The sequence below is a fragment of the Hemitrygon akajei genome, chromosome 1 (genome assembly GCF_048418815.1).
Source record: "Hemitrygon akajei chromosome 1, sHemAka1.3, whole genome shotgun sequence".
Taxonomy (NCBI): Eukaryota; Metazoa; Chordata; class Chondrichthyes; order Myliobatiformes; family Dasyatidae; genus Hemitrygon; species Hemitrygon akajei.
In genome coordinates, this window is record NC_133124.1 from 31826334 (window position 1) to 31848836 (window position 22503).

The 22503-nt window shown below is 39.8% G+C and overlaps 1 protein-coding gene across 8 annotated transcripts in view; it reads left to right on the forward strand.

The window, feature by feature from the left end:
- The window catches only part of stau2 (staufen double-stranded RNA binding protein 2), a 313804-nt gene that overhangs the window by 288514 nt on the left and 2787 nt on the right, over positions 1-22503 (forward strand). For 6 of the 8 annotated variants that reach the window (XM_073040402.1, XM_073040462.1, XM_073040429.1 and 3 more), the window contains one exon: positions 14546-14634. The exons of 1 other annotated variant lie outside the window; for it this stretch is intronic. In XM_073040402.1, coding sequence (XP_072896503.1) covers positions 14546-14634 — 89 coding nt within the window. Of the gene's footprint in view, positions 1-14545; positions 14689-22503 lie in introns of all 8 variants that reach the window. One more of the 8 variants, XR_012098305.1, reaches the window with a different exon arrangement.

The following is a 22503-nucleotide window of genomic DNA, read 5'->3' on the forward strand; positions in this document are numbered from 1 at the left end:
GCATGGTGGGGCTAATGTTCTGAGCTGCCTAGATTTCATTGCAATGTGTGTTATAGGAAAGGCAGATGAGCTTAGGGCATGGATCAGCACGTGGAATTACAATATACAGGTGGTCCTCGTTTTTCGAACGTTCGCTTTATGACAGCTCACTGTTACGAAAGACCTACATTAGTACCTGTTTTCGCTAACCAGAGGATTTTCGCTTTTACGAAAAAAAGACGCCCGCTTTGTTTGTGTGTTTACCCCGAGAAAGACTACCATAACTGTGAAGCCTTGTGCGGGCATTTGTGTGCGCATGCATGTACGTGTGTATGCGTGCACTTGCGTAGGTGTGTACGTGTGCATACGTGTACATGCCGATTTTTTTTCTCCAAATCGATTTTGGCTTCCTGATTTTGATAAGTGAAACTACACTGTACATACAATATTTCTACTTTATATAGGCTGTGTATTTATCATATCATTCCTGTTTTTACTGTATGTTTGTGTTATTTTGGGTCTTATGTGCTATTTGGTATGATTTGTTAGGTTATTTTTTAGGTCTGGGAACGCTCAGAAATTTTTCCCATATAAATTAATGGTAATTGCTTCTATACTTTATGACATTTCAGCTTATGAATGGCTTCATAGGAACGCTCTACTTTCAGATAGCGGGGAAAGCTTGTAGTAACCATTAATGACACTTGGTTGCAGGAGGGGCAGGACTGGTAGTGTTCTGTAGTTTTAGACATGATAGAGCAGGAGGGATTAAAGGGAAAGGGTGGCATTACTAGTCAGGGAAAATGTCACGGCGATATTCAGTCCGGACAGACTGGAGAGCTTGTCAAGTGAGGCTGTAGGGGTAGAACTCTGGAAGAAGAAAGGTACAACCACGTCAGTGAGATTATATTATAGACCACCTGACAGTCCGTGGAATTTAGAGGAGCAAATTTTTAAAGTGAGATTGTAGACTGTTGCAAGAAAGATAAGCTTGTAGTAGGTGATTTTAACTTTCCATATATTGACTGGGACTCCCTTACTCTAAAAGGGCTGGATGGGAAAGAGTTTGTCAAATGTGTTAAGGCAAGTTTTCTTAATCAGAACAGAGAAGTCCCAACTTGAGAAAGTGCAATACCAGATCTTCTATTTGGGAATAAGATGGGGCAGATGACAAATGTTTGTGTAGAACACTTTGCATCTAGTGATCATAATTCCATTAGTTTCAAGGTAATTATGGAAAAGGATAGATTTGGTCATTGAGTAGAGGTTGGAGAAAGGTCAATTTTGATGGTGGCAGAAAAGAACTGGCAAGTGTGGATTGGGACTGTTTGTTTTCTGGCAAAGGTGTAGTCAGTGGCAGACTTTCAGAATTGAGGGTATAAAGTTTGTAATGTTCCTGTAAGAATAAAAGGCAAGGATAACAGTTCAGTGAATTTGAGAGACATTGGATTTTGAGAGACATTGAGACTTTGGTTAAGAAAAAGGAGAAGATGCATAGCAGATATAAGCAGGCAGGAACAAATAAGGCAGTTAAGGAGTATTAAGAAACACAGAACATTTAAGAAGGAAATCAGGATGGCTAAAAGAAAACATGAGGTTGCCCCAGTAGATAAAGTGAAGGAGAATCCTAAGAGGTTCTACTGCTTAATTGCCTTTAATGGCTAAAATCAAGGGTGTTTAGTATTGGTATCAATTCTGACTATTCCAGTCAGAATTACAAAATGATACTATATTTCCTTGAATTCAGCAATTAAAGCATCTTGCTGCACTAAACTGATTAATTTGTGCTGAATGATTCCCATTGCGATGGTTGTACAGTTCCCTCTCAGACCTGGCTTGAGCAAATTAATGTGCATGAGACCTAGGCTTAATATCAGAGGTGCTTATGCCTCCCATCGCATATCGTTGTAACACTAATGTACCAGGCAATATCCTTTCTTATTTTTCAAGACCATTTCCATTGATGTAACCATCTTATATAACTTAGCTCTTACATGTCTGGTGACTTGGACTGGGTTAGTTTGAAAACAAATTTATTGCACCATCTATAAATACTCTGAATTTGCATTGTCACAACAAATTTTTCAGAATGGCCAAATTACTGTTGCCAGTCCTGATGAAGGGGTTCAGCCCAAAACGTCAACTGTTTTCCATAGATGCTGCCTGGGCTGCTGAGTTCCTCCAGTATTTTGTGTGTGTTGCCTTTCCTGCCCTCTGATCATAGGACCATAAGATATAGCAGCAGAATTAGACCATTAGGCTCTTCGTGTCTGCTCAGCATTTCATCATGGCTGATCCATTTGCCTCTCAGCTTCAATCTCCTGCCTTTTCATGCCCTCACTAATCAAGAATTTATCACGCATGCCTTAACTACAGCTAGCAGTGGCAACAAATTCCATAGATTCATCGCGCTCTGGCTAAAGAAACTCTTCCTCTTTTCTGTTCTAAATGGAAATCCCTCTATTCTGAGGGTGTGTCCTCTGGCCCTAGACTTCCCCACCATAGGAAACATCCTCTCCACATCCATTCTATCAAGGTCTTACAATATTCAATAGGTTTCAATGAGATTCCCCAATCATTCTTCTGAATTCCAGTGAATACAGGCCAGTGAAATCAAACACTCCTCATTTAACAAGCCATTCAACCCTGCAATCATTTTTGTGAATTTCCTTTGAGCCCTCTCCAATGTCAACACATCTTTTCTTAGATAGGGGGCCCAAAACTGCTCACAATACTCCAAGTGAGGCCTCACTAATACATTATAAAGCCTCAGCCTTTAGAGAATCTTGCACATGGACTCCCAAGTTACTTTGTGCATCAGTTTTTTGTATTTTCTCTCCATTTAGAAAATAGTCAACCCTTTCATTTCTTCTGCCAAAGCACATGACCATTCACTTCCTGATGCTGTATTCCATCTGGCACGTCTTTGCCCTAATCTGTTACTAATCTGGTACTTTTTCTTCTAATCTGTCTAAATCCATCTGCAGTCTCTCTACTTCCTCAAAACTACCTGCCCCTCCACTTATGTTTGTATCATCCACAAACTTGGCCACAAATCCATCAATGCCTTTATCCAAATCATTGACATATTACGTAAAAAGAATTGGTCCCAAGAGAGACCTCTGTGGAACACCACTAGTCGCCGGCAGCCAACCAGAAAAGGCTCCCTTTATTCCCACTCTTTGCCTCCTTCCAATCAGCTAATGCTCTGTCCTTGATAGTAACTTTCCTGCAATACCATGGGCTCTTAACTTGTTAAGTGGCATCTTGTCAAAGACTTTCTGAAAACCCAAGTATACAACATTCACTGATTCTCCTTTGTCTATCCTGCTTGTTATTTGCTCAAAGAATCCCACCAGATTTGTCTGGCAAGATTTTCACATAAGGAAATCTTGCTGACTTCAGTCTCCAAGTACCCCAAAACCACATCCTTAACAGTCGATTCCAGCATCTTCCCAACCACTGAGGTCAGACTATGATTTTCTTCCAGCTGCCTCTCTGCCTTGTTGAAGAGTGGAATGACATTTTCAATTTTCCTGTCCTCTGAGCCATGCCAGAATCTATTGATTCTTGAAAGATCAAATATTCTTTCCAAATTTCAGCTATCACCTATCTGTCAAAATAAATGTATATTTAATGCATTTGCTGACATTAATATGTAAAAGGTCCAACTGCAAAGGTCAAACAGAAGGTCCAGAAGTTACAACTTGTCAAAGGATGCTGTACCCATCTACTAGTTACTTTGTGGCAAAAATAATCCCTCAGTCCTCAAATAATCCCTCAAATTAGGTTCATGGAGATGCCATAATTGTACGTTATTTGCCCATTAGATTTGTCACTGAAATTTAAAGTAATGTTAGAGCATCATTACCACTTTGATAAATTTAAGTTTCTACAACACCAAATAACTCCTCTAGCACTGAAATTCAATCTAGAATCTCAGTCTTACAAGTAGAGTATTTTTGTTCATTTTTAAAATTATTTTTATTCGCATGTTTTCCTTTGTTCATTCATTTTTTGTTTTCTCTATATATGGTTTAACAAATTTACCCTTCTGTTCCTTCAATGTTACTGTTTAGTTTTCAATCCTTAGTTATCACTGACTGAATGAAGTACACTGAAATGTTGTTATTCACAAAGGATTCATTGTGCAAGTATCAGTTCAAATATTTAGCAATTTACAAGGCAAAATAACTTTCCTGAGTTTAGCTAAGAGGATGCACTATGTGGTGCACGCACGAAATGCTGGAGGAACTATGCATTTGCAGATTTTCTCATGTTTGTGGTATGCTATGTGGTGCCAGCTTCATTCAAATTAGAAACATACAAAACCTACAGCACAGTACAGGCCCTTCGGCCCACAATGCTGTGCCGAACATGTACTTACTTTAGAAATTGCCTAGGATTACCCATAGCCCTTTATTTTTCTAAGCTCCATGTAACTATCCAGATGTCTCTTAAAAGAGCCCATTCCATGCACTCACCACTCTCAGTGTAAAAAAACTTAGCCCTGACATCTCCTCTGTACCTACTTCCAAACACCTTAAAACTGTGCCCGCTCGTGCTAGCCATTTCAATCCTGGGAAAAAGCCTCTGACTATCCACACGATCAATACCTCTCATCATCTTATACACCTTAGTGTCAAGGTAATTAACAATATGACTACAAACAAGAGAATATCTGCAGATGCTGGAAATTCAAGCAACACACAAAATGTTGAGTTCCTCCAGCATTTTGTGTGTGTGTGTTAATAGTATGATTATCTGGTCTTTTGATCTCTGTCTTGGTGGAGTATTTTAAAAATATTAATTAACAATAAAAAAAGGTTCTGTGATTTAATTTTACCTGCTGGATCCTTATTTGGAGAACTGTTTTAGAGTGTATTGGCACGAGAAGCTTTATGCTAGTAAATAAAATGAAACTTAAAAAGTTGGAAATACAGGTCAGGCAGCATCTGTGGAGAAACTGGGAAAGAAAATAACATTGGTGTCCATATTTCATTATAACTGTGTTTCTCCACAGGTCTTGCAAGACCTGCTGAATATTTACAATATTTTTTCCAAGTATGGAACATCTGCAGTACATCGCTTTTAGCTGTTGGTAAATGAAAATCAGCCTTTGAATTGGCTGACAAACCTTAAGACTTTTTATGTTCATGTCTTTCAGATGCTTGTCCCTCAAATGGATGCTGTGGTTAGGTGTTTTTGTTGGTTCTTGAATAGGTATCTAGGTGGAGATAAAAACATGACATTCTTAGGCTACCTCACTCAAGTTGCATTTTTGCTGATTCATCATAGACTAATACTGATTGTGGCGTAATATCATTACCTGCTGTCACTAAAAGACCCTTTGTTTTTAAGTTTGGCAGAAGTAGTGACAGTACAAGAGAAATCAAATTGGAGATGTTATTGATGTATTTGCAAAGAAGCATTCATCAAAGAAAGTATTGTAAATCTCAATAGAAAATTATCTTGTGTACTATCTTCCTCTGTTCCCCAGAGCTAAATATATTTACTAGAATCCCTTTTTGTGGTAACTATTGTAAATTCTGAAGGAACTGTTTGTTAACAAATGATTCTGTCAACAAGTGATGAGATCTATTTGCAAATGGACTTTTCCTATCCCTGTGGATTTGTTTCAGTTATACCTTAAAAGGAAGGTATCGTGCATTGGTATTGCCTAGTTCTCTCTTTACAGATTTGATTTGATGAGCAAAGGTTAGGTTTCTGTGACACAGCACCCAATGAAACGTTGCCCATTTGTTATCAGAATTAATTTCTGTCTCTCTCAACTGCGAGCTTTCCACTTACAGTGACAACATAATGGCTGGAATTGTACAGCAAGTGAACAGCACTTCAGAACTTCTATATTTCTAACAAGAAAGCTGTTTTGTAGGGCTAACCAGGACAAAGAGGCATAAAGAAATTTGAAGTACTGTACTGATAACTAACTACTCGGGCAAGAAAGTAACCAACTTTGGAGTGAGATTTTTTAAAAAAGCTGGAAATGGTGGCAGTGTAGAGCAACACATACAAAATGCTGGAGGAACTCAGTAGGTTAGGCAATATCTACGGAAATGAATGAACATTTGACGTTTTGGGGCAAGACCATGCTGTCTGACCTGCTGATTTCCTCCAGCATTTTGTGTGTGTTGCTCTGGATTTCCAGCATCTGTCGTATCTCTTTGTCTTAATGGTGACAATGTGCTGGTTGGGCCTCAAAGGAAATTCTCAACCAGTTACAAGAGCATTAGAAAATGGAAAGAGAGATCTGGGGTGGCACAGTACTGTAGAGGTTAATGTAACGCTGTTCCAGCTCCAGGGTGCCAGACTTCAATTCTGTTGCTGTCTGTGAAAGGTCTGTACGTTCTCTCCGTGACCACGTTGGTTTTCATCAGGGGCTCAGGTTTCCTCTCACATTCCAAAGGTGTATGGGTTAGCAGGTTAATTGGTCCCTTGTAATTGACAGCGTGAGCTTGTTGGGCTGGAAAGGTAAGTCACTATGTTAAATAAATAAATAAATAAATATCCGGAACTGCTCCAGGACCAAAGGGAACATAGTGAATGGGAAGGATAGAAGAAATTATAGAAGGGTGCTGCAATTTCCAGCTGTACACGATGACCTACATAGGTATTTAAGAAATGACTCTCCAGCACTTGAAGATTGTTCTGTCCTTCACTGAAGGACTTGGCAGTCTAAAAATATAAATATCAGAATGTGAATGAGAGCATTTGTTGACATAAAGACGCCATGAATGAGTAACAACAAAGACTTGGCTTTTCATAATGCCTTTTATGTCCTTTGGAGACTGAATGCAGCTTCGCAGTGGCTGTTGTCTGAGTGGACGGAGTCAGAGAGGTCATCTTGAGGCCTTAGCTCTTCGAGGATTCAATGAAGGGAGGCTTCAGTCAGAGAAAGCAAAGGAAAGAAAAGCTCGTTTTTTCCTTCTCTTCTTTATATCTGCTCAGCTAGGACAGTAGGGATGACAGGCAAGATAACTGAATTCTCCTCTTGCAAGATGTTGGAAGGCAAGGAGACCTCCAGTGTCCCTGACAACCACAACTGCAAGAAGTGCATCCAACTGCAGCTTCTAACAATCCATGTTAAGGAGTTGGAGCTGGAACTGGATGAACTCCTGATTAGGGGGCTGAAGGGGTGATAGATAGGAATCTGAGTGACAGGAAGGGGAAGGAGGTTAAAGAGCTAGTGCAGAGTACCCCTGTAACCATCCCCCTCAATAACAGGTATATCACTTTGGATACTGGATAACCTAACATAGGAAAGTTACAGTGGGCAGGTCTTTGTCACTGAGTCTGCCTCTGTGACTCAAAAGGGAAGGGAGGAGAAGAGGCATGCTGTGGTGATAGGAGATTTGTTAGTTAGGTGAACAGATAGGAGGTTTTATGGATGAGAACGAAATTCCCGGATGGTATATAGTCTCCCAGGTGTCAGGGTCCTGGACATCACAGATCAAGCCCTCAGCATTTGTGAATGAGAGGGTGAACAGCCGTAAGTCGTGGTCCCTGTAGTTAACAGTGACATGGGTAGGGCATGTGACAAGGTTCTGCATAGGGAGTTCTGGGAGTTTGGTGCTAAGTTAAAAGGCAGGACTTTCAGGATTATGATTTCAGGGTTGCTACCCATGTCATGTGCTAGTGAGGCCAGAACAAGGCAGATTATACAGTTTAATATGTGGCTAAGGAGTTGGTGTAGGAGGAAGGACAGATTTTTGGATCATTGTGCTCTCTTCCAAGGAAGGTGGGACCTGTTCAGAAGGGATGGTTTGCAGCTGAACTGGAGGGGAACTAATATTCCAGCAGGAAGATTTGTTAGTGCAGCACAGTGTGGTTTAAACTAAAGTTGCAGGGAGATGGGAACCAGAGTGCCAGAACAGTTAGTGGAGAGGTTGTGGAGGCAGATGTTGGTAAGACCTTAGAAAAACTTAGGAATCAAAATGTTGAGCATAGTGTGACTAGTGTCCTGAGCTGTATATATTTCAATGCAAGAAGTAGGAAAGGCAGGTGATAGTGCTGAAGATGAGGTACGTGGTTTACAAGCAGAGGCAATGTGTAGTGAAGAGAGGCTGTTGAAAGGCAAAATTGCAGTCAACATGATGAGTTGCAGCATAAAGATGGACAAAATTGAAAAGGGTGAATACAGGTTTGAAGGTGTTGTGTTTGAATGCACGCAGTATATGGAATAGGTAGATGAACTGCAGGTATGATGTAGGCATCACGGAATCACTGCTGAAAGATTATAGCTGGGAAATAAATGTCCAAGGATACACATTGTTTCCATAGGATAGGCAAGAAGGCAGAGGGGGCAGTTTTGCTCTGTTGGTAAGAAAATTATATCAAATCATTCCAAAGGGTCGACATAGGGTCGGATGGCGTTGAATCATTGTGGATAGAGCCAAGGAACTGCAAGTGTAAAATGGCCCAGACCCCCAAACAGTAGTATGGCTTACAAATTATAATAGGAGATAGAAAATACATACCAAAAGGGCAATGTTACAATGGTCATGGGGGACTTCGATTTGTAGGAAGATTGGAAAAATCAGGTTGGTGCTGGATTACAGGATGGGGAATTTCTAGAGTGTCTATGAAACAGCTTTTTAGAGCAGCTGTTGGTTGAGCTCACTAGAGGATCAGCAATTCTGCATTGGGTGCTGTGCAAAGAACCAGAATTGATTAGAGGGCTTAAGGTAAAAGAACCGTTTGGGTCAAATGTACATAGTATGATCGAATTCAACTTGAAATTTGAGAAGGAGAAGCTAAAGTCAAATGTATCAGTATTACACTGGAGTAAAGGAATTACAGAGGCATGAGGGAAGAGTTGCACAGAATTGATTAGAAATGAACATTGGCAGTGATGACAGCAGAGCAGCAATGGGTGGAATTTCTGGAAGCAATTTAGAAGACCCAAGATATATACATCCCAAAGAAGAATTCTAAAGAAAAGATAACAGAACCATGGCTGACTAGAGAAGCCATCATTAAAGCCATCATAAAAGCCAAAAAGGCATAAAATAGAGCAAAAATTAGTGGGAAGTTAGAGGATTGGGAAGCTTTTAAAAACCTACAGAAGACAACAAAAAATGTCATAAAGAAGGTAAAGATGGAATCTGAAAGTAAGCTAGCCAATAGTATTAAAGTAGATCTTCAGATACATAAAGTGTAAAAGACAGGCGAGAGTGGTTATTGATCTCTTGGAAAATGATGCTGGAGAGGTAGCAATGGGGGACAACAAAATGGCAGACGAACTGCAGAAGTATTTTGCATCAATCTTCACTGTAGAATACATTAGCAGTATCATGGAAGTTCCAGTTGTCATAACTAGGGAGAAAGTTCTTGGGAAACTGAAAGGTGTGACGGTAGATAAGTTAACCTGGACCAGAGAGCATATACCCCAGAGTTCTGAAAGAGGTAGCTGAAGAGATCGTGGAAGCATTAGTAATGATCTTTCAAGAATCACTAGATTCTGGAATGGTTCCGGAAGACTGGAAAATTGCAAATGTCACTCTACACTTAAAGAAGGGAGAGTGGCAGAAGTCCAGTGGTTAGGAAGATGTTGGAGTTGGTTATTAAGGATGAGGTCTCAGGGTACTTGGAGGCACATGATAAAATCTGTTGGAATTCTTTAAAGAAATAACAAGCAGGATAGACAAAGGGGAATCGGTTGATGTTATCTATTAGATTTTCAGAATGCCTTTGACAAGGTGCCACACGTGCAGCTGCTTAACAAGCTATGAGCCCATGGCATTACAGAAAAGATTTTAGCATGGATAAAGTGGTGGCTGATTGGCAGGAGGCAAAGAATGGTAATAAAGGGAGCCTTTTCTGGTTGGCTGCTGGTGACTAGTGGTATTCTACAGGGGTCTGTGTTGAGATTGACTTTTTTCTGTTATGTCAATGATTTGGATGATGAAATTGATGGCTTTGTTGCAAAGCTTGCAGACGATATAAAGGTAGGTGAAGGAGCAGTTAGTTTTGTGGAAGAGAGAGGCTACAGAAGGACTTAAGACAGGTTAGGAAAATGGGTAAAGAAATGGCAGATAGAATACAGTATCAGGAAGTGTATGGTTATTGAACTTTAGAAGAAGAAATGAAAGGGTTGACTATTTTCTAAGTGGAGGGAAAATACAAAAAACTAACATGCAAAGGGACTTGGGAGTTCTTGTGCAAGATTCCTTAAAGGTTAATTTGCAGGTTGAGACTGTGGTGAGGAAGGCAAATGCAAGGTTAACATTCATTTCAAGAGGACTAGAATATAAAAGCAAAGATGTAATGCTGAAATTTTATAAAGCACTGGTGAGGCCTCACTTGGAAAATTGTGAACAGATTTGGCCCCTTATCTTAGAAAGGATATGGTGAAACTGAAGAGGGTTCAAAAGAGGTCCATGAAAATGATTTCAGGATTGAATGGCTTGTCATATGAAGAGCGTTTGATGGCTCTGGGCCTGTATTCACTAGAATTCAGAAGAATGAGGGGGTGACCTCATTGAAACCCATCGAATGCTGAAAGGCCTTGATTGAGTAGATGTGGAGAGGATGTTTTCTATGGCGGGGAGAGTCGAAGACTAAAGGGCACAACCTTAGAATGGAGGAGCGTTCTTTTAGAATTGAGATGAGATATATCTTTAGCCAGAGAGTGATGAATCTGTTCAATTATTAGCCACAGGCAGCTCTGGATGTCAAGTCTATATTTAAGGCAGAGGTTGATAGATTCGATGGCCAAATGGCCTAATTCTGCTCCTAGATCTTATGCTCTTACCACAATGTAATTCTTTTTGAAGTCCAGTCATTGTTGAAATTGAGGAAATGCAGAAGTTAATTTGTTTTGACATTGTTAATTGAAGGATTAGTATTGACCAGATAGGTTTACTCACTTACATCACTTCCAAATGGTGCCAACCCTGAGAAAGCAGGTAGCATTTTGGTTTAAAATTTCATATAAAGGGCAATACTTCTGACAATATCAGTGCCTAGGTGGAGTTTCGTTTCTGATCTAGGTTCCTTAGATTGTCACTTAAATATCCATCTTTCTGCTTCAAAGGTGAGAATACTACCAATTAAACATTAATTGACAGATTTGTGCACCTTTGTTCACTGTGTGCACATCCAAATCACACTATACATTCCTAATAATCTCGGTGAACACTGTTTCATAAAATGCCCCTTTTTTCTGTCCAGAGGATCTTTCCTCAGTTTATTGTAGAGTCTATTTAACAATTTACATTAATATGCAGTGACAATAAGAAACCAGCCAATTTGACTCAAAAATCGTTTATGCTTCAAAGTTCAAAGCAAATTTTATTATCAGAGTAGACATGTGTCTCCACATACAACCCTGAGATTCAGTTTTTTTTCTGCGGGCATACTCAGCAACTGTTTTGAATAGTAACTATGACAAGATAAATGAAAGATCAACCAAAAGATAACAAACTGCAAATACAAATATCAATAAATGGCAATAAATGGACTTCCTCTCATCCTGCTTTATTTAAACATGTTAACATTATCCACCCTCTTTTCATGTGTCCACATGCTATTTGCCTCTCTAGTTCCTTGACAAAGAGTACTCCAGGTGTGAACCATTCTCTCGGTGAAAAGAAAATCGTCTCCTTGGTTTAACAGTGAAAGTAATATAGGATATTCTTGGAGAACACACATAACTCATTGCATGTTGTTGACTCAGTAGTAAGAAGCAGAGGTTGACAGTTGAAGGTTGTTCCTCAAATTGGAGGCCTATGTCTAGATGAGGTCATCTGCCTTTGAGTTTGGACTGGGGTTAATGCAGCAACTTGCAGCTAATTGCTGTATGTCAGAGGTCAGGAAGCTTAGTGGGACTGTGAACAAAACCTTCAGGAACAAAGTGGTTTTTTAAAGATTAGATTTATTTGTAACGTGCACATTGAAACATACAGTAAAATGCATCGTTTGTGTCAACGATCAACGCAGTCTGAGGATGTGCTAGGGTCAACCGGCAAGTACCGACATTTTTCCAGAGCCAGTGTAGCATTGCCCAATTTGTTAACCCTAACCAAGATGCCTTTGCGTTGTGTGGGAAACTGGAGCACCTGGTGGTAACCCATGTGGTCACGGGGAGAACATACATATTCCTTCTGGACAGCGGCAGAATTGAACATGGGTTGCTGGCACTGTTGTAGTGCTACACTACCATGCCGCCTCGGTGTATGTATCAGCTTTGAGGTGCAAGAAATTACATATCTCAGTGATGATAACGAATGCAATTTGATTGTTGTCCTTTTAACTGTTATGGTTTCAGAGGATACAGGGTCAGTAATTTAACTTCTTGTGCAAATTAATAAGAAATGTCATTTTTTAAGCCAGTAAAGTTGAAAATCTCTATACTCATAAATTCTGTTTTCCCCAACTGTTGATGCACACTCTTACACAATTTTACACCAAAAATAATGTGCTCAGAGTATCAAAAATGTATTTGAAAGGTCTGGCCTCAAATTTTCCAACAAGTACTGAGTTAGGTTCTCAGAAATGTGTGCAAATGTCCTGTGCTGCAGACTAAGCTGACTTTCAACTGTGAGGTGGCTGTTTTTTTGTAAATGAATTTTAGTTGGTGTAATTTATCTGATCTAGGAGTTGACATATGAATTTCAATATGCCAAGCTCCTTAAGAAGCCAAGGCATTTCTTCCAGTAGTCCCCTGTGAGAGTTGTAAATATTTGGTGAAGTGAATGTTTCATTTGTCCTTGCTGCAGCTCCAGCCCATTACCAAGGGACTGTATTATTTTCCTCATTGATGGCTAGGGTCATTTCTTTTAGGACACGGGTCACTGACTTTATCTGAAGAGGTAATACTAATTCTGATTTTAATTTCACCTATTTTGACTGACTACAGCAACTGAAATTTTTGGGAAAATCTACAACGTGAGAAGTTTTTAAAATGATGGTATTGACTGATTTGTATTTCCTTCCTCTGTGACCTATGACAAACAGCTGTTTGCTGCTTTCAGTAGCACAAAGATTAGAATAACTAAATGAGCTTTTCGTTAGCCACGTAATCTGCCTTGAAATACATCACCATGTTACGAAATGTCACTGTAGCAATTCTGTATAATACCATAATAGATGTGATGACAGACAATTGGTTCTATTCTTTTTTTCAACAACATAATGATGTTATTTTTTTTATTTTCTGAAGTACCCATTGATCATTTATATTTTCTCAGAAGCTTGTGAGTCATTCTCTGAAAGGGTGTTGAAAGCTGAGCCTTTGAACATTTTCAAGCCAGAGGTAGACAGACGCTTCGTAAGCAGGGAGGGGGAAACAATGATTTACTGGGGAAGTGCAGAGTTGAGTGTACTGCTAGGTTAGCCATGGTCTTATTAAATGAGGAAGCAGCCTCCTTTGCCCCTATTTCAATGTCCGTATGCTTCTAGACTTAGCTTGTGACTGATTGACCTTGTGGGGACATCAAATTCCATTGCTGTTTAATGTTCCGATGCATGCTTTTTGCATTAGAGCCACTGGATACATAGCAGCAATGTGGTTGTGGAGACTAGCGATGCAGCTTCAGTTGTGAACTCACGCTTGGGTATAATGTTCAAAGTTGTAAAACAAACCATTCTGTCATGAACATAGAATGTAAAATTACTTTTTGTAGTAAGTTTTCTGAACACACCAGCACCAATTTGTATTTATTTAGCATCTTTAACATAACAAAATATCCCAAAGTGCTTCAAAGAAGCATTAACAAGCAGTAGTTGAAACTGTCCCACTTTAAGTCCTTTGGAAGATGACTAAAAGCTTAGCCAAAAGGTTGGCTTTCAGGTGCATCTTGTATGAGAAAAGAGAGGTAGAGAAGTGGTGAGATTCCGTGAAGAATCTCCAGTGGCTAGGTCCTTGTCTGCTGAAGATTTGGCTCCCAGTGGTGAGATGCTTGCATTTGGGGATAAAAAAGCCAGGGCTGGAGGACATTGTGGAGTAGAGGAGAGTGAGACCTGAGGGATTTGGAAATAGATGAGACAGAAATGTTGCTTATATTGGTCAGCAAAAACAACTGGTGGGTGAACTGCACTAGCTGTGAGTTTAGGACGTGACTGGAGTGTTAGATGACCTTAAGTTCATAAAGGGCAGGAGAGAGGAGGCTGGCTAAGTATAGTATGTTAGTCAAATCTCTGAATGCTAGATGAGCTGAGATAATTATTGTACTGTTCCATTCAGGCATATATTCTGAAAAAGTTCTTGCACACACAATGATCTGCATAGCTTAGCTGGTTTTCTGGCATAATTTTAGAAATACACTGTTAGAAGTAATCTATTAAAGACTTGATTCCATAAGTGGAAATGCTTAGATAACTTAAAAGCTCTCATCTTGAAAGGTAATATTAATTACATTAGTATAAAAACCCAGGGTATAGCATTACGTGGAATGAATGGATTATATTTAATATTATTTGTATTCCAAAATATTCATATAAGATTTATAGTTCTCGAGAATGAATGAGGAAAAAAAAGTGACTGACATTATGGGAAACTTGTAATTACTATGAAACTTACAAAAATTTGTTTTTGGTTCCACAGGCAGCTTTAAATGCCCTGAAACAGCTATCTGAACAAGGACTCGACCCAGTGGAGGGTGTAGTCAATGTGGAAAATGGATCCATTGAAATGTAAAGTACAGCAGTTCTCAGTGAAACCATTCTTCTCTCTACTAGATATAATAAGTAAATAATAAAAAATATACAAGACATCAAATAAAAAGTAGCAAAGCAGCCTAGTTACAGAGTAACAACTAACTGAGAAAACAGTTGGCAGATCTATTTCAATGTGCATAAGTGTGCAATCATTATGGTGATTTCTTGTCTGTTCCTTGATTAAATTGTTGCTGTGAGATCTGGTTCTTTTGGTAGCATTCTTCTCTGAGTCAGACAAGAAGACTCTTAAAGAGACAAATCACTATGGGCAACTATGCACTGAATCTCCACTTAATGGGGTTGTATTATAGAATACCCAATAGTCAGTGAGAATTGGAGGAGCAAATCTGCAGAGAGATAGCAGACAACTGCAGGAAACATAAAGATGTGATAGTAGGGCATTTTAATTTTCCACATTGATTGGGACTCCCATAATGTTAAAGGTCTAGACAGGTTAGAGTTTGTCAAAGCATACCATCGGGGCCTGACTCCTTGCAAGGGTTCACCCTTTTGAAGTATATTCTAACGTCGGCCTCTGAGACAGATCACAGAGTCACAGATGCTGCAGGGATTCGCACAGGTGTAGTTTTATCCTCCCTTTCAAAGTATCCATAAAAGGCATTGAGCTCATCTGGGAATGAAGCACCACTGCCATTCAAAATGTTATGTTTCACTTTGTAGGAAATAATGGCCTGCAAACCCTGCTGGAGCTGACATGCATCTAATTCCGTCTCTAACGTCAATCAGATTTAGCTTTATTTTGCCCTTAAAATAGGCTTCCATAGGTCGTATCTGTATTTCTTGAGTACTTCTGGATCACTGCTCTTGAATGCCACACATCTAGCCCTCAGCTACACCATTACTAGGATGATGGCGGACAATTCCCTCGGCAGATAAAATGGATGACACTTGACCACTAGATGTTCCGGGTCAGGTGAGCAGGGCTGATACAGAACTACCACGATGAGTTAATCATAAAGCATACTCCACCTCCTCTGCTTTTAAAAGATTCAGCTCTCCTCCTTTGCAGAGAATCATGAAGCCATCAAGCTACAGCACTGCATCAAAATGGTGGGGGATAGCCATGTTACCATTAAGCAAAGTACAAAGCGGTCCCTGGTGTCCCTCTGGTACAGTATTCTTGCTCTGAGGTCTTCAATTTTATTTTCATGAGACCTTCTCCCTGTAACATTTGACATCCTTACTATTCAAGAATCTATTGACCTCTGCTATAAATATCTCCAGAGACTTTGCTTTCACAGCTGTCTGTGGCAATGAATTCCACAGGTTCACCACCCTCTGACTAAAGAAATTCCTCTTCATCTCTGTTCTAAAGGAATGTATCCTCATTGTCCTAGACTCTCCCACTATAGAAAATATCCTCTCCGCGTCCACTCTAAGTAGGCCTTTTAATATTTGATAGGCTTCATTCATTCTTCTAAACTCAAGTGAGTACAGGCCCAGCACCATCAAACACACCTCATACTTTAACCCTTTCATTCCCAGAATCATTCCCGTGAACTTCCTCTGGACCCTCTCCAATGTCAGCACATCCTTTCTTAGATAAGGGGCCCAAAACTACTCACAATACTTCAACTGCTGTCTGACCAATGCCTTGTGAAGCTTCAGCATTATATCCTTGTTTTTATATTCTAGTCTTGCCAAACTGAATACTCATATTGCATTTGTCTTCTCAATTGTGATAAAATTTATTAATCATGAGTCTATAATATATTGATTTTTTTAAAAATACACACACACAATATAACATATTACAACCTGCCAAATTGTCAAGTTATTTACAAAGTGAAAAAGATGGTACTCTCAACTTTATGTTCAAGGATTGTCATCTTCCAAACCCATGACTCCTACCCTACCATCAAAGAAGACAAGGACAACAAGTCCCTCCCACTAACCATACATTCTGCTCAAGTTTCACACTAGCTAGAAATGTATTGCTGTTTCTTTACCATTAATAGGACAGATGTCTACCCAACAATACTCTGGGAGTGTCTTCTCCAGAAGAACTGCAACAACTGGAGAAATTGTTCCTCAAATAACTGCTTGGTTGTGCTCGTGGAGTTTGAACCTTTAATCTAATGGGACAATTAGCAGTCTATGCTAATGCAACATATTAATCTAATGCAACATTCACTAATGCAACATCTAATCCACTCTGGACTGCTGTGTTGCAGAAGGGAATAGTCTTTGAATGAATCATTAAACTGAGGCTGTGTTTCTCTTCTCAGGCCTACTTTAAAACTCTCATGACACAACAAAGAGCATTGGAGTTCTCCTGGTGTCCTTGGCAACACATAGCATTTGTCAAAAACAGCACAAAAAACAAGATTAGTTATTATCTATCTCATTGCAGTTTGAAAAATTATGATTTACAGTACAGTCACCTGAACTAAAGAAATTACTTTTAGTGCTTTTAATTGTTGGACCATCCCGTGGCTCCAATGGTGCAGCTTACACCCAAATATCCCCATTATTAAAAAAATCTTACTGGAATTGTAGTGGAAGAGAGAGGGCACAAATATGAAAAGTCATAAGGAACATTGCAGACAACACCTGAAATGCTGTAAGATGATTTGGAAAGATTGTAATCTTATTTTTTTGCAAAATAAATATTTAATTTCTCAAATTAGAGATTTACGAAAATTGGTCTTGGCAAATTTATCATTTTGGTAAAGGGTTGATATTATAGATAGATAGATAGATAGATAGATAGATACTTTATTCATCCCCATGGGGAAATTCAACATTTTTTCCAATGTCCCATACACTTGTTGTACATACAATACTTAACTCAGTAATAATATGATATGCATCTAAATCACTAACTCAAAAAGCATTAATAATAGCTTTAAAAAAAAGTTCTTAAGTCCTGGCAGTTGAATTGTAAAGCCTAATGGCATTGGGGAGTATTGACCTCTTCATCCTGTCTGAGGAGCATTGCATCGACAGTAACCTGTCGCTGAAACTGCTTCTCTGTCTCTGGATGGTGCTATGTAGAGGATGTTCAGGGTTTTCCATAATTGACCGTAGCCTACTCAGCGCCCTTCGCTCAGCTACCGATGTTAAACTCTCCAGTACTTTGCCCACGACAGAGCCCGCCTTCCTTATCAGCTTATTAAGACGTGAGGCGTCCTTCTTCTTAATGCTTCCTCCCCAACACGCCACCACAAAGAAGAGGGCGCTCTCAACAACTGACCTATAGAACATCATCAGCATCTCACTGCAGACATTGAATGACGCCAACCTTCTAAGGAAGTACAGTCGACTCTGTGCCTTCCTGCACAAGGCATCTGTGTTGGCAGTCCAGTCTAGCTTCTCGTCCAACTGTACTCCCAGATACTTGTAGGTCTTAACCTGCTCCACACATTCTCCATTAATGATCACTGGCTCCATATGAGGCCTAGATCTCCTAAAGTCCACCACCATCTCCTTGGTCTTGGTGACATTGAGACGCAGGTAGTTTGAGTTGCACCATATCACAAAGTCCTGTATCAGTTTCCTATACTCCTCCTCCTGTCCATTCCTGACACACCCCACTATGGCCGTGTCATCAGCGAACTTCTGCACATGGCAGGACTCCGAGTTATATTGGAAGTCAGATGTGTACAGGGTGAACAGGACCGGAGAGAGTACGGTTCCCTGTGGCGCTCCTGTGCTGCTGACCACTGTGTCAGACCTACAGTCTCCCAACCGCACATACTGAGGTCTATCTGTCAAGTAGTCCACTATCCAATCCACCATGTGAGAGTCTACTCCCATCTCCGTTAGTTTGTGCTTTAAGATCTTGGGCTGGATGGTGTTAAAGGCACTAGAGAAGTCAAGGAATGTAATCCTCACAGCACAACTGACCCCATCTAGGTGAGAGAGTGATTTGTGCAGCAAATACGTGATAGCATCCTCCACTCCCACCTTCTCCTTATACGCATTATATTATGAGGTAACAAGTTAAAAATTAGTATCCTAAAATGATTATTCATTTGAAATTAATTCTTTGTATTTTAAATTGGAGAAAAGGCCTTTAGAAATTGGGTACAAGAGGGATTTTGAAATGTTAAGTAATATGGTTTAATTTAAGTAAATAAGGGTTAACTTTAACAATAGGGACAGCAATCAAAGCACATCAATTTAAGATAAGATTGTGAACAAGAAATTTAAGTCATGTAGTTGGTATGACCTACTATGTATAGTTAAATGCAACTTAAGTTTGCAAAACTGGACTTGGATAAAATACAGGGCTGCAGGGAGAGAGAGCAGGTATGAACATCTCTATCAAAGATTGATACTAACATGACAAGCTGGTGTCTCAAATGTCGTATCATTATGAGGTTCTTGTAAAAAGAGAGTGAAGGGAATGGTGAGAAGCTGCAATCAATGGTAGTTTCTTCAGGTTGTCCATTTCAGGACTCTTATTTTTGATGCTGACATTATTGAAGGATGTAAAATAAGCAGCTTAATTCTCTCCCAAGTTCAGTGATGCCTTTTTTTTGTGATTGTCTGATGTATATTTGAAAAATGACTCAAACTTTGTATGTTAAAGCTATAATAATAATAACCCTACGAATGATTACACTACTATTGGATAGATATTTTAAACATTAATTTCAATTTCATTTAAAATACTTTGCAAACAACTGATTACTGCAAAAAATGACAGCCTTACCACCCCATCCGCAGTGCAATTTCTGATAAGTTCAAAGTAAAAAGGCACACAGACAGTCAGCTGATTGATTGTGCTGGTTTCCTGCTGGAATTTCCTGGTTAGGATCAAACCAGTTTCCTTGGGGAAATAAAAATAATTAGGTCCAAAAATAGTCAATTTATAGAAACTGCAGCATTATAGTCAGGCAGTAAGCAAGTTTACCTCAGAGTTTCTAGCTGGAAACATTTAGGCCCAATTAGTGTGTGCTGCCTTTTATTCTCGATAATGTTTGCTTGACCCTAGGAGTTTCCAAGTGCTTTAAACAAAAATTAGTTGCTGTTGTCATGTAAGGAATTTTTGCAGCCAATGTGTAAGATAGCAGGATCCCACAAACAATAAGGTAGAAAGCCATATGATGGGTTTTATTGACAATGATGGGTGAACACATATCTCCCTGCTCCTCAATGATTGGTTCCATTATCACATACACTTGAGAAGGAGCAAGCAAAGACTTGGCTAAATATCTTTTTTCAAAGACTTTGTCTTTGACAATGCAGCATGACTCAGTGTGCACTGAAGTGAGGGTGATAGATATCTGCAGAAATCTCTGTCGCGAGCCATTAACTGTCAATACTAATTCGGGATGAGTGTTGTATCCAGTAAACTAACTCTAAAATCTTTTCATTAGGCTTCTTCATCAACAACCATATCTATTCTTTTGTTGTCTGTAAATTTCCACAGCAAACATTGTTGATTGTCTTCACATGGCTACTTTTAAACATTCTTTTAATCAGATATCTCCCTTCTTCTCCGTAGCTGACAAGAGAAGTCAGAGCCAAAGTAAAATCAAGAGAGGGCATACAAGGAAGCCAAAGATATTGGGTAGAGGATTGGGAAGCTTTTAAAAACTTGCAGAAGGAAACTAAGAGGGTCATTAGGAAGGAAAAGATGAATTGTGAAAGGAAGCTGGCAACTAATATCAAAGAAGATACTAAAAGCTTTTTTTTTAAGTATATAAAGGGTAAAAGAGAGTTGAGGGTAGATATAGGACCAATATAAAATGACGCTGGAGATATTGTAATGAGAGACACAGATATGGCGGAGGAACTGAATGGTATGTTGCATCATTCTTCACAATGGAAGACATCTGCAGTGTACCGGACATTCAAGAATGTCAGGGAAGTGAAGTTTGTGCATTGAAAATTATGACTGAGAAGGTGCTCAGGAAGCTTAATGGTCTGAGGGTGGATAAATCTCCTGGACCTGATGGAATGCACCCTCGGGTTCTGAAGGAAGTAGCTGGAGAGATTGCGGAGGCATTAACGATAATCTTTCAAGAATCTATAGATTCTGGCATTGTACCGGATGACTGGAAAATTACAAATGTTACTCCACTATTTAAGAAGGGTGGGAGACAGCAGAAAGGAAACTATAGACCTGTTAGCCTGACATCAGTGTTTGGAAAGCTGTTGCAGTTGATTGTTAGAGATGAAATTACAGAGTACCTGGAGGCACATGACAAAATAGGCCAAAGCCAGCTTGGTTTCCTGAAAGGAAAATCCTGCCTGACTAACCTACTGCAATTTTTTGAGGAGATTACAAGAAGGGTAGACAAAGGAGATGCAGTATATGTGGTGTACTTGGATTTTCAGAAGGCCTTTGACAAGTGCCGCACGTGAGGCTGCTTAGCAAGATAAGAGCCTGTGGAATTACAGGTGAGTTACTCGCATGGGTGGAGCATTAGCTGATTGGCAGAAAACAGAGAGTGGAATAAAGGGATCATACTCTGGCTGGCTGTCAGTTACCAGTGGAGTTCCACAGGGGTCGGTGTTGGGACCGCTGCTTTTTACGATGTATGTCAATGATTTAGACTTTGGGATTAATGGATTTATGGCTAAATTTGCCAATGGTACACAGATAGGTGGAGGAGTGGGTAGTGTTGAGGAAACAGAGAGCCTGCAGAGAGTTAGATAGTTTAGGGGAATGGGAAAATGAAATACTACGTTGGAAAGTGTTTGGTCATGCACTTTGGTGGAAGAAATAAACGGGCAGACTATTATGAAGATGGGGGAGAGAATTCAAAATGCAGTGATGCAAAGAGACTTGGGAGTCCTCGTGCAGGATACCCTAAAGGTTAACCTCCAGGTTGAGATGGTTGTGAAGAAGGTGAACGCAAAGTTGGCATTCATGTCTAGAGGTATAGAATATAAGAGCAGGGATGTGATGTTGAGGCTCTGTAAGGCAAGCATGAGATCACATGTGGAGTATTGTGTGCAGTTTTGGGCTCCTCCTTTTCAAAAGGATATGCTGACATTGGAGAGGGTTCAGAGAAGATTCACAAGAATTTTTCCAGGAATGAAACGGTTACTGTATGAGAAATATTTGGCAGCTCTTGGGCTGTATTCCCTGGAGTTCAGGAGAATCAGGGGGAATCTCATAGAAGCATTCCAAATGTTAAAAGGCCTGAACAAATTAGATATGGTAAAGTTATTTCCCATGGTAGGGGAGTCTAGGACAAGAGGCACAACTTCAGGATTGAAGATGGTCCATTTAGAACAGAGATGCGGAGAAATTACTTTAGTCAGAGGGTGGTAAATCTGCGGAATTTGTTGCCATGAGCGGCTGTGGAGGCCAAGTCATTGGGTACATTTAAGGCAGACATAGATAGGTCCTTGATTAGCCAGGGCACCAAAAGGTATGAGGAGAAGGCAGGGGAGTGGGATAGCTGGAAGAATTGGATCAGCCAATGATAGAATGGCGGGGCAGACTCATGGTCTTTACTTCTCTTCCCCCCCCCCCCCCCCCCCCACCCCACCCCCCAGGTATTCCCATTATATTGAATCTACTTTAATCTAGCATGATTACTGTTAAGATTCCCAAAAACCAAGAAACCTCTTCAAATGTTGCAGTCATTATTATGTGAGCCCAGCTGAGGCTTTGCACCGTCAGAGAACCAGGAGAGTGGAGTTGTCCTTTTCTTAGTTACATTTTTGTGAATTACTCAGATAGCAAGTTCCCTATGAATTTATAGATAACCTTTTAAGTTACCCGAGTCCAGGTGAAGGATTTCTTGAGGCCTTTGTGTCAGAATCTGTCTTGCTGGGTTAATTTTATTTGACTTTTTCTTTGTATAATATTTTCAGTTCCTTGAACTTCCTCTCTCGTTTGCCCAAGCATTGCCAATA